The sequence below is a fragment of the Phyllopteryx taeniolatus genome, chromosome 10 (assembly GCF_024500385.1).
Source record: "Phyllopteryx taeniolatus isolate TA_2022b chromosome 10, UOR_Ptae_1.2, whole genome shotgun sequence".
NCBI lineage: Eukaryota > Metazoa > Chordata > Actinopteri > Syngnathiformes > Syngnathidae > Phyllopteryx > Phyllopteryx taeniolatus.
This window is the reverse complement of record NC_084511.1, coordinates 20272581-20285424: the sequence shown is the minus strand read 5'-3', so window position 1 is coordinate 20285424 and position 12844 is coordinate 20272581. Positions and strand designations below refer to the sequence as shown.

The 12844-nt window shown below is 40.7% G+C and overlaps 2 protein-coding genes across 2 annotated transcripts; one reads left to right on the top strand and one right to left on the bottom strand.

The window, feature by feature from the left end:
- Nucleotides 1-716: 716 nt before the first annotated feature.
- On the bottom strand, nucleotides 717-3855 carry mmgt1 (membrane magnesium transporter 1). The gene is made up of 4 exons (XM_061788513.1): nucleotides 3748-3855; nucleotides 3430-3482; nucleotides 3235-3338; nucleotides 717-1455 (listed from the first exon to the last, which is right to left on the bottom strand). Exons 1-4 carry the CDS (start codon nucleotides 3824-3826, stop codon nucleotides 1308-1310), a joined length of 384 nt encoding a protein of 127 aa, XP_061644497.1. The 5' UTR covers nucleotides 3827-3855; the 3' UTR covers nucleotides 717-1307.
- Nucleotides 3856-4767: 912 nt separating this feature from the next.
- On the top strand, nucleotides 4768-8986 carry pfdn6 (prefoldin subunit 6). The gene is made up of 4 exons (XM_061788281.1): nucleotides 4768-4959; nucleotides 5150-5220; nucleotides 5310-5434; nucleotides 8713-8986. Exons 1-4 carry the CDS (start codon nucleotides 4896-4898, stop codon nucleotides 8831-8833), a joined length of 381 nt encoding a protein of 126 aa, XP_061644265.1. The 5' UTR covers nucleotides 4768-4895; the 3' UTR covers nucleotides 8834-8986.
- The last annotated feature ends 3858 nt before the right edge of the window (nucleotides 8987-12844 follow it).

Sequence of the window (12844 nt, the reverse complement as noted above, 5' to 3'; positions counted from 1 at the left end):
CCAAGGTTTTGGGTCGCAGTGCAAAGTTACATGTGGCGTACACGTCTGTCTCACAGTGGAGAGGTTCTGGATTCAAATCTCAGCTTCCTGTGTGGAGTTTGCATGTTCTCCCCGTGCTTGCATGGATTTTCTTGGGATACTCCGGCTTCTTCCCACACTGGGGGGTTGTTTTAATACCCACACTTTTCCCAGTGTTATTATTGCACAAAGTCCTTTCAAGAGGCAGTCACCCAAATCATGCATGTTGTTAACTGGACGGTTTGTGTGTGCCCTGCGATTGACTGGCGACCACAAAGTGTACCTGCTTCTCTAGGCCAGGTTAGATAGGATTAGAAATTAGCTCATCATAGGGGCAGCCAAGGTCAGATGTTTTGGAAAAATTAGAGATCATGCTTTGACAGTTTGGTTATGTTCAGAGGAGACAGTGAGTATATTGATGGAATGATGATGAGGATGGAACTACTAAGCAAGAGAGCTAGAGGAAGGCCTAAAACAAGGTTGATAGATTTAGTGAGGGAATACATGAGGGCAGCTGGCGTTAGAGAGGAGGATGCAGAAGACAGGCTCACATGGAAAAGGATGAAGCGCTACGGCAGCCCCTAGTGGGACAAGCTAAGCTCAATTTTCCCCCCCAAAAGCATTCAATTACAAGGATAGCAGAGCTTATTTGTAATGTCAAAACTATAAATGTAAGCCACATGAAATTAAAACAAGTGTAAAATCCAGTTGCTTTTATTAAATTATAGATGAACAAAATGTCAATGAAAACATGTACTGTCATTTCACTTCCAAGTCAAGAGTAACATTTGAGGGAAGAATCAGCATTTCCTCTCCGCACATGCTCTGTGACCTAAGTCAAACAAGACCTTTCTGCATCAGGGAGCTAAAAAAAAAAAAAGTTAAAACAAAATGCTGCCCTGACATATGAAGAATGACAAATGGATGAAATGAAAGTTTTTTTAAACCCTCCATACAGAGAATATTCAGTGCAAAGGAGAGAAATAGCCCAACTAAGTCGTGTCGGAAGAGACACAATGGCTGGGTCTCTGTATGCAAGACTCCAAAGCATTCCCATACTGTATATACAAACAAACTGAAGGGTTGGCACACTCGTGGAGGTGACTACTTAAGTGAACAGAGGTGCATGTTTGTACAGCATGACTGAATGATTATGTACAAATACATGATGGTAAAAAAAATAGGGGATGGTGAGTTGTGACTCTGGCCCCTCTGTCTAACGACAACAGCAACAAAAAGTCCTATCTGACATTAGTACAGTAATTTCACAGGCAGGAAAAAGGCCAGTCTCAGTGCAAATGCTCCAGCTTGCGGAGCCGTAACGGGTTAGGAAGCGCTTGCTGAGAGGACGGCTCTTCCTCTGCGGTGCGGAACAGCACTCGTCCTCGGTGGTTGAAAAGGTAAAAAGATGGATGATTCCTCAGTGTGTCAAATGTTCTGCACAAGGAAAAATAAAGCGTTTATTTGAAAAATACATTTTGCAAGAGCTCTATATATGAAAAGACTGCAAAGGATACACATGTTGGAAGTGGAGCAAGTTTTTGGAGAAAACCGCACCTCACTCAAAAATCCGCATCATGCATGATGCCTGAGACTTCAAACCAGTGAGCATCAAAATGAGAAACTTCACAGGTGTCTTGTTTTTTCAAGGTACAGTAGTTTTGACTTACCATCCCATGCTACTCACAAATTTCTAAATGGAACGAGTTTATTTATATATGTGGATTCCCCTGCTATACTGTGGCATCTGAAACCTAGCATTCATTTATATTGAATTTTAACAGGAACAGTCAATGCTGGTGCATGTAACAGAGCACCTCACGCTTGACTAAAGACCAGTCCAGGGTGTACCCCGCCTCCCACCCAGAGTCAGCTTGGATAGGCTGCAACACACCCGCGATCCTAGTGAGGATAAGCAGTGCAGAAGATGGACGGATGGATGGACAGCATCCTGTGCAGGCAAGGCTGAAGAAGGCTTTAAGAGCTGCACACCTTCAGTGTAGTACCAAGTTGTGCCCCAACATTGGGGCTGCTGAGTGCTACTGGATTTAGATGCTGCATAATTAAGACCAAGAAGGTCTCCAACTAATCTCAGTAATAGTGGTTGTTCCCACAGAGCAGAGATAATATATTCCTGTGAATATTGTTTTATGATCTGTATGTGTTGCTGCTACAAAAAGCAGCAGTTGTTTAAATGGTTGATAATTACCGTAACATTCATGTTAATTTCTATTAGCACATCTATGGTATTTTGCATTACATGTTAGCATTAGGCTGCCAGACATTTTTTAAACGAAATTAATGGTTTGGGTGAACATTTTGGTGTTTAAATATACAATATTTAATTCCGGTGGCACGGTAGCCGACTGGTTAGCACATCCACCTCACAGTTCTAAGGTTGTGAGTTCAAATCCAGGCTGTAGCCTTGTGTGGAGTTTGCATGTTCTCCCTGTGCCTGTGTGGGTTTTCTTCGGGTGCTCAAGTTTCTTCCCACATTCCATAAACAGGCATGGTAGTAGGGGTGCACAATTAATCAAATTTTAATCGTGATTTGGTCAGCTGATGATTTAAAATGCGGGTACTGCTGCATATGAAGTGCGCTTCATTTGCAGCAGTGCCCGCAAAGTAGTCAGCCAGCCACCAGGGGGTGAACGTATGGTTAACGCTTCGTTTAGGGCCGGCACCGAGCTCTTTGGCCAATTTCAAAATAAAAGCTTGAAAGCGCACAACTGTCGAGTTTGTGACCGTGCACGACTAACCACTTGTCAAGCAGAACAACAGAAACGTACCATCCTTGACAATTCACTATATTGACTGAGATTTTCAAATTAAAACTCGGTGCTTACAGTCAAATGTTATTGCTTTTTATGCATTAACTGTACTTGCTTCCATTAAGTTCATCCATGTACCCTGCCCCATGGTGAACACCAAGCAAACTAAGTGCAGTGTGAAAAGGCACTAAGTAGGGAAGACGTCCACAGATATATCCATCAAGTTGCACATGGCACATAAAATGTGGACAAAAAAGGGACAGTGTTGGATAAACGGTGGAGTCGACGATCCCATATAGAGCTGTATTAAATGAGGTTAAAAAAAAATACTCCTTTGGATTTATAATAAATGTGGTAAATTGTAATGAGACTTTATGGACAGATGTATATTAAAGTGTCCAGTTGCAGAGGACACATACTGCTTGTTCATGTGGATGCAACATACTTGTTCTTGAGCTCTGACGAGGCGTCCATGTCTTTGAACTCCCCAGCAAGGTGGACAATGCCATAGCAGGTCATGACGAACGACAGTAAGGTCTGAAGCACAATCTGCAACACAAACAAAAGGAAAGCTTGTCAAAACAACGTCTGATGTGCACCGACGAGAAACTTAAACGTGGGAGAAATTAATGAGACTCACGTCGATTGGCAGGTTTTCGTTTTCTTTCTCTGTAAGTCGCATGTACGAGCGATCTGATGGAGGAAGAAGATTATATTAAACCAAGTCTACTGGACTTTGTATATAAAAACCAGCACACTCAAGATTACGTTGTGATTTATTAAGTTAAGATGTAGGGATGTCATCCTTGCATGAGCTCATTTGAGCTGAGTTAGCATCTTGCAAGCTAGTCGTCGCCCCACAAGGCCTAGCGAGCAGCCGCTAATTTAATCTCTGCCCTTCGAGCCCCTCTCCCGTGTGACAACTGCACGGACACTCACGTCACACAAATAAACTCACGTTGTGCCGCTGAGAAAGCTGCGTGTGCTAAGGCAAAAAGTCCAACGCCAACGACGCCTTTCCAAAACGACGAAGCCATTTTCTACGGGACAACGGTGAACTCTGTGCAGTGCCGTAAAGCAAAACGATGTCGTAAAAAGGCGCACCGTGACAGACGAAACGAAAGAAATACGACTAATTATTATTATTATTATTATTATTGTTAATATAGTTTGAACATTAACACTGCACTGAAATGTGGAAATAAAAAAATCGTAAGTATTGATTCAATTAAAATGTAGTACACACAAAAGTTACATTTTACCTAAATACATTTTTAAAAACAGTTCTTAAAGATTAAGTGCAAATACATTGAATTTATCTTCAAATGAATTGTACTTAGACTGATTATTTCGCTGACCACTAGAGGTGGTCAGCGAAATAATCAGAAATAATCAGTCTAATCAGTCTGACCGTACACATCCATCCATCCATTTTCTGAGCCGTTTATCCTCACAGGGGTCGCGGGAGTGCTGGAGCCTATCCCAGCTATCAACGGGCAGGAGACGGGGTACACCCTGAACTGGTTGCCAGCCAATCGCAGGGCACATATAAACAAACAATCATTCACACTCACATTCACACCTACGGGCAATTTAGAGTCTTCAATTAACCTACCATGCATGTTTTGGGGGATGTGGGAGGAAACCGGAGTGCCCGGAGAAAACCCACGCAGGCACGGGGAGAACATGCAAACTCCACACAGGCGGGGCCGGGGATTGAACCCAGGTCCTCAGAACTGTGAGGCTCTAACCAGTCGGCCAAGGTGCCAATAAATGCTAAATATTATGCAAAGTTCTATGAAACCTATTATTTAAAAATGAATTATAACTACAGCACACACAAAATGGGGGATAAAACGATTGATTCATTCATTTTTATTTATAATTTTTTTATAATCTCCTTTTCCTTACTCCAGATCGGTAGATGGCGGTAACACGCCTAGTAGCTAGTGGCTAACTACCAATAAATACCAAAGAAGAAGAAAAACATCCTGCCCCTACCATCGCCTTTTCCGGTACTGACTACATTAACAAACCACTTCGTTGTTCTCTGCAATATTGACTCAACATACTGACCATTTGTTGTTATATAAACAAAAGACCAACATGGCAGAGGTCATTCAAAAGAAACTAAACACCGAGTTGGAAAAATATACTCAGATGCAAAAAGGTATGTGTTAAGTGGCGCTGCAAGGTTTCTGGCTATGTTGACTTGCTAGCTTCCCATATAAGGATATAGTCATGTATTCGACGGGATCTGGATTCCGTGCATTCTTGTTTATGATTACAAAATGCATTAAAAAGGTTGTTTTGATACGTGTTACGAAATCGACGTACTACCGACTGTCTTTGGGTCTTAGATGTCAGCAAGAGCATGGCAGCCCGACAGAAGCTGGAGACGCAGCTCGCAGAGAATAATATCGTCAAAGAGGTAATGTTACCGACAAACTCTATGCTTAGTTCTCTGTCGTTGCCATACACATGTTTTATAACTCTGCTGCATTTTTTGACTGCTTCTAGGAGCTAGATATACTTGACAGTGCTAACACGGTATACAAATTGATTGGCCCTGTTTTGGTAAAACAAGACTTGGACGAGGCCAAAGCGACTGTGACAAAAAGGCTGGAATACATCAACGGAGAGATGTGAGTTACTCTGTTGAAGTTCCGTCACCTTTTATCTGCCCAACCTCATATACTGTATATATTTGCTTTTACTCATCCATCTGTTTTCTGAACCACTTATCCTCATTGGGGTTGCGGCTGAGGTGAAGCCTGTCCCAGCTGACTTTTGGGGGAGTGGTGGGGACACGCGAGTTCACCAGTCAATCGCACATATAGACCAACAAGAATTCAAACCTATGGACAATTTTGTTTCTTCGATTAACTTAACGTAAATGTTTTTGGAATGTGGGAGATAACGAACAAAGGTGCCACACGGGAAGGCCAATGTCGAGATTGGATCCCTCAAAACTGTCATGCCAACATGCTAACCTCAAGGTCACACTTTCAACCTATCTGGTTCGATTTTTAATTAGATGTTTGTAAATGTATTATACCAATTGTAAAGGGAAACACAATGTACTGTATACTGTGCTGTATATTTTTGCTACACACAAAACAAATGCAGGAAGGCAAGGAGAGATGTTATAGTGAAGGGGTGTGTAAATGGTGCTGCGCCCTCAGTGGGGGTTTAGTGCCTTGCTCAAAGCGATCCCGACAGTCACCGGGAAGCAGACTAGCATATCTTTGCTGGTTTTTTTGTTGTTGTTTTTCTTTTTCGCAGCGGAACTCAAACCATGAGCCTCCATTTTTGAAGGAACAAAGATGAAGAAAATTCTGAATCCCAATAAGTAGTGGACAATTTTTTTTTTTTTTTTTTTTTTTTTTTAAATAAATCCCCTTCGTTCTTAATGGGACACCCTGGTGAACGAGTGGTTAGCATCAATATCCGCCTCCCATTCTGATGTTTTGGGTTTGAAGATCTGCTCCAGGCTTCCTGTGATGTATGCATGTCTTGCCCATGCTTGCGTTGATTTTCTTCAAGCGATCTGGCTTACTTCTAAATTCCAAAATCATGCATGTTAGGCTAATTGAAGACTAAATTGTCCAGAAGTCTAAATGTGTGCATGAATGGCTGTTTGTGTCAATGTGCCCTACGAGTGTTCATACAATCAATAGTAGGTGTACCCAAGCTCTCGCCCAAAGTCAGCTGTGATAGGATGGAGCTCACCTGTGACCCTAATGAGGACCAACAGAATAGAAAATGGATGGGTATTATAATAAAATATTAATATTAAATAATTTAATAATATATATCAATATTGCTGGCGTATGGCCAAAACCTCCATGTACCTTAGACAAATTCCTTGTGTTTTTGTCATACTTGGGAATAACGAGGATTGTGATTCCAAATGTTATCAGTTTCATTTTTTTTTTTCACATATTTTACAACTTCTATACTTTTGGTCAGTTCCAACATGTATGTTATTACATGTATCTTAATTTTACAACACGTTGACCATGCTAAAGTAATAAAAATCCTTTGCTCCATTTGAAAATGCAATGTTAATGGCTCAACAAACTTTCCGTTTTCTTGTTTTGTTTGTTTGTTTGTTTGTTTTGGGCGTTTTCCTGAAACGTAATAGTTACGGAGATATGCGGATTCCGCCCAATGCCAGCAATATGATGGCTATTACTGTATCACAGATAACACATGTAGAGTGAACATCCGCTATTATAGCAAAAATCCGCAAGTCACTCATTTTCCCCCTAAAACGATTTGTAATTGCCACAAGATAGCGGCTAAGCACTGTCAAAATCTGCCTATGTCTCAACGCTCTTTAACATACTCCATGACACCAAGATGCCACTGGATGGCGCCAAAGCAGTACGGTCTTTGCTTTGGCCTGATCACAAAGATTTTATTGATCCCACAGCTGGGAAATTCACCGGTTTCAGCAGCAAACAATACAATATTACGAAAAGAAAAAGTATTATCAAAATAAGTGTTTTTAATGTACAGAAAATATTGCATATAAGTGGGATTTGAAAGTTTGTGTGTGTGTGTGCTATATGGTTATTTGGTGCAAGTGAACAGTCCTGTTGCTGTGTGAAGGAATGACTGTCCTGCACCTAGCGTGTAAAAGTCTGGCACTGAAGGAGCTGTTGCGGGACCTAACAATATAGTGCAGGAGGTGGGAAGTGTTGTCCTTAATGGATGTCAGCCTTCTGTCCGCCACCTCCTCAATGGAGTCCATTTGGTGGGCCAGGACAGAGCAAGCGTTCTTATCCACTCTGTTGAGTCTCTTTTTTTTTTTTTATCTCTTCCCGTGATGCCTCCTCATTAGCACACGATGGCATATAACAATGTTGAGGCCAGCACAGTGTCATAAAAAGTCCTGAGCAAGGCTCTGCTTATGTTAAAGGACCTCAAACTCCTCAGCAAGTGGAGGCGACGCTGGTCTTCTTGTACAGAGCATGTGTGTTGTCTGTCCTGTTCAGTTTTTGTTGAGGTTAACCTTAATTAGTCTACTGTCTCACTTTCCGAGTCCTGGATGTTCACCAGTGTGTGTGGGGATTTTCTCTTAGTGGTGTTCAGGAGCTGGTGGTTACGCTCACACCAGTTCACAAAGTCCTTGACAACCCTCCTGTACTCCACCTCATTCCAAAAAGCAGTGACTATTCAGTTTTTCACTGAATAATGGAGGATAGGTCGGGGGGGAAGAAAATCAGCGAATTTGTGAATACCAAGCTGTGAATATGCAGGGTTTACTGTATTGATTTTCCAATCTCAATGTTCCATCTGCTCAGTCTAATGAGATCCAATACAAGAACTGTATCATGAGAACATTTTGATTATATATGCAACATTAGTTAGTTAGTCTTTGATTTAGTGTTTATACAGTGGTTTTTGTTATTTGTTTATACGGTGGTGTACAACTGCACTGCACTGCATCATACTTTTTTCAAATGTCTTGCATTTATTCAGCAAAAATGGTAACTGAACAATTTGAAACGACTCTCAGCATGATCCATTACAGTTGTACTGCACACTGGCATAAACTACAACCACAGTAATAAACCTGGTGTTAAATGAATACCTCTCTAATGTCGATCAAAAATGAGCATTCTTTGTAAAGGGAGAATGTCTTCGTGTAATGGCTCTGTGGGTTTTTTGGACTTCACACAATAGAGACAATTTTGTCCCCCATTCCTGTTCAAATTAATGTTTTGGCTGTGTCAGAGTGTCTAATTGACTTGGTCAAATAATCAAACATTTGTAAAATGTGAACTGCTGTCCTCTCGTGAGACCAGAAAAGTGAGAAAGGTCTTCCAGTTGTAAGGTTGTTGGCAGTCTAAAAGAGAATAGAATTCATGTTGCTAAAGTTGTCTTTTTTCTTCTCTCTCCTTCTCTGTTGCAGTCAGCGGTATGACACGCTCCTGAAAGACTTGGAGAAGAAGTCCGACCAGCACCGACAGCTTTTGTCCAGTTTACAGCAGGAGTTTCAGAAAGCACAAGGCCTCGCTGTCGGGAAAATCTGACCAAGTGAAGATCGATGCAGCAAAACACATAGAGACACCCACACTTCACAGAGGTGGAAGATGCCATTGAAATCCACCTGCAAATGTCGTTCATCTGCAGCTTTACTGTTGCAACTTAGTGTTTGTAACTAATAAACTTTATTATTATTTTTATTTTATTTTATTTTATTTTTTTCCCCCCATGAAACTGATTCAACAGCTTGTCTAGATTGCTGTCAAGTGATGGCGATCCACAGTGCCAATGCTGCCTTAGAAAATTTTGAATTAGAATTTAGTATGACAAAAGGATGGTCAAGTGTTGAGCCTGCACTCTTCAAAATCGACACTGTGACTTTCAGAGTGCAATGGATGGGATTGGAACCAGCTTGTGATGAACATAAATGCACTTTGGAAAAAAAGTGGTCAATTAAAGGTGTGGGGTGACGAGACAACATGTACTGTATAAAACATCCATACTACACACTTGTCAGTAGCTATTTGAATACAAATCCATCCGTCCAACTTTGTCAACTTAGCGAGAAGGATTTTGCTGACATTTACTTCGACTTCCCCAAAAATATGGTCCAGAAAAAGTAGAAGTGTAGGATCATCTAATTAATCCTGAAAGTGTACATGAGGATTAACGTAACGTGTCATCGTCATGAAAAACACTTGGGGCCTATAAATAGTAAAAAGAAAAACTTAAGTATGCCAGTACCTCTGCGTGCCATATTGTGATGATGTGCAAAGAGTTCAATTGCGACCGATTGGATAAAGTACTCACCCCTGTTTAAAATGCCGGCTTTTCAGATCTCCAATTTATTTATTATTACTGTTTAAGGACCTATTCTGTCTTAATGTGAACCATCTTCTAATCGGCTAAAGGGAAACGTCTGTGTTTGAAATATAAATAAATCGTTGTTTTGTCAAAGCGCATTTGCTTTAATGACAACATTCAGTCTTTTGGGATAAGAAGTTATTGGTCTTGACGGTTTCAAAATTGGGCTAATTGCAGAAGCCTTCCAAATATGTCAAATTGTAAAAGTGTTTCTTTTGAGGTTTTGGGTTGTGGCTGGACCATTCCAAATGTTTCGATTTCGTCTGGCGAAGCCGTTCTTCTGTTTAATTAGACCAACTTTGGTATCAGGACCACTGTGATTTGGCTCTTTTGCAACTAAAGAGTGGGTCACGTGATTGAAGAAACCCTTTTTTTCTTTTTCTTTCTTTCTTTCTTCTACGAGAACGTGACGTTTTAGACGCGCAGCTGCCACAATAACGCCACGCAGTACCCTGGAAGGGAGGATTGTTCTCGAAGCACGAGGGGTGTTTTGTTGTCACGCCGGCAGTGTGAAGTTGACCCTTGGTGCGCACGAGCCTGCGCGGTCTGGCGCGTGGGTGTGAGCGATCCCACGCTGCCATTTGACACGCCACCGACCGAATGTTTTGAAAACTAATAGTACCGTATGTCACGGACGTCTTCACCAACATGCCCTTTCGGATTTAAATGATTACGCGCGGATCATTTGTACTTTATAGTTTAGATGAAATGTAATGAGTACATATCGTTCGAAGCCGATCGTTGTCACAGTGTGGCCAAACTGGTTTGTCTTCTTAATAGCGGCCTTGTGGTGGTTCCAAAACGGATTAAACTGCGCCAAATAACCACAAAGCACAAGCACACCTGCAATTGCATCTTTTTCGTTTTTAACTATATACCCTTGTTAAACGGACGTCGCCCAAACTGAGCCAACTAATCCTCCTGTGCGTTCTTACGCAGACAATAAATGATGTTTAATCTGTTTTTTTTTTTTTTTTGTGGAGGCAGATGCCCCTCAAAGAACGGCTAATCTCATTCTTACCATTGATGCTCCTTTCCTGCGGGAGGTTTAATCCGTAAACTGCAAAAGAATCCTGGCCATGCGATCAACCCAGCGGGACTAACACCTCCATTCAGAGAAGCACACTGCAAGGAAATTGTGCTTTTCAAGTTAGCAGCCTTCCTGCGACACAAACGCATCACGCTATTTCATGCGTTTTCACATTAACTTCAATCAAAATGTAACTTTAAACGTTGATCTTCAATTTCATTACCTTTATACCCATAATTCATACAAATATGCATTATTTCTACTAAATATTGATTTATTATAATACATGTGAAACTCATATTCACAGAGCCAACTCTTTATTGATTTCTTTATAGCGTTTTGATGATTATAAATTGACAGCTAAGGAAACCCCCAAATTCATCCGTCTCAAGAAATGACTATAAGGAAACAATCAAAAGAAGAAATTATGTAGCAATTCGTCCTCTGAAAAGTATTTTCCCTTGTGTTTGATGACTGTATTATATAGACCTTCAGTTGTTGAATTGAATTACTAAATAAATGAACTTTTCGAAGATACTGGAATTTATTGAGATGCTCGTGGGTGCATTTTTTTTTCTTCCTCCCCCCTCCCCCAGCAACTCCTTGTGCTTTCCATTCTCGTCGAACGCTGAGAGAAGACGCTCCACTTACCTGGGATGGTCAGTATGGATGACACATTAAAGTGCACATTGTAATGTTGATCTCACCGTCCTTTCATCTTTGAAAACAAAACGACAGTGGCCGTGAACACATGTGGTGCCATTTCCATCCAGTTTCAAGTGTCCTTGAATTGTTCAATATAAAGACAGTCCTTTCATCGATAGTCTGAAAATCTTTTCAAAATTAGCCTTAAAAGGACAAGGAGCTATTTATCTGTACTATTTGGTTACTCGTGTGTTTCAAAACAGTATAAAATATATCCAATAAGGTAAAAACTAAAAATAGATATATTTAAATGGTGCATAAAGCATTGGTTCTCAACTGTTGTCACCGTGGGACCCGCATTTTGCGCGAAATTGCAATTCACTTTTACAGAATTTAGGAACAATACAGAACATATTGTTAAAAAATAGCCTATGAAAACATGAATATCATAACTTTAAGCATATGCTTAGATGTTTAAAGTGCCTTTCAAAACACCTTATTAATAAACTGAGGATCGACATAACTGTATGTACAAAATGTTATATCTTGGCACTAGTCTCATCTTTTTAGGAAAGTGCAACATCAATAGTTTTTCTTATTTTTAGGAAATGAGGACTGCAGACCAAATAAACTGTAACGCTTTTAACTGTCTGAATTATGCTCGACATTTTTTTTCTACCTGTCCGCTACCCACCCAAAATGGCTCCGCGATCCACTTTTGGCTCCCGACCCACCAGTTGAGAATCACAAATACATAAATGCAAATAAAAATCAAAACAGATGTGAATATATTAATTGATAGCAAAAGTGTATACAGTATAAAACACAAATTTTATAAAATGACCCCCTGGTAAGGTTCAATTAGTTGCTCATACGTAAATCCGACTTTTCGGGTTTACGAACGGTGCACAATGCTCAGGCACTGACGGACTCAGTTACCCCTCTAGTATCCCATAATTGGTTTTCTTTTGATTGTTTTATATTTATGGCCTACAAGTGTTTTCCATACAAATATTTACTTGAATCATGATTTATATAGCGTAGATTTACACACAGTCCTGTTGAACCGATTAGTCGACTTTACTCCTCCCAAGTTTAAAGCTTGAAGTCGATTAATCGCTAATCGAGACTTTCAACTACTTTTCCGCCTGCTGCTGTCACCCATGCTTTGTCGATCAGCGTAATATCTGTCCAAAAAGGTGACACAATCGATTCCAAGAGGAGGAAAATAAGATGGTTGTGGATGAGCATAGTAGTTAGCCTCATTAGCTCCGGTTAGTGATAGTCCCATCACCCCTACTGTCGGAGACTCCAGCTCGTTCCGTACGTCGTCAACATTTCAATGGAACTCTGTCGTTAACCGAGGACCCGCCGCAACGGGGCACGCAACCCAGGCAATTTCGCAAATTCAGGAATCACCCTTATGTGTCCCCCTACTAGCAGGCTTGTTTATTTTAAGCAAGCTTTGTTCATGTCAATTATTTAATAAAATATATATTTGCTTTATTCATCTTGGCCT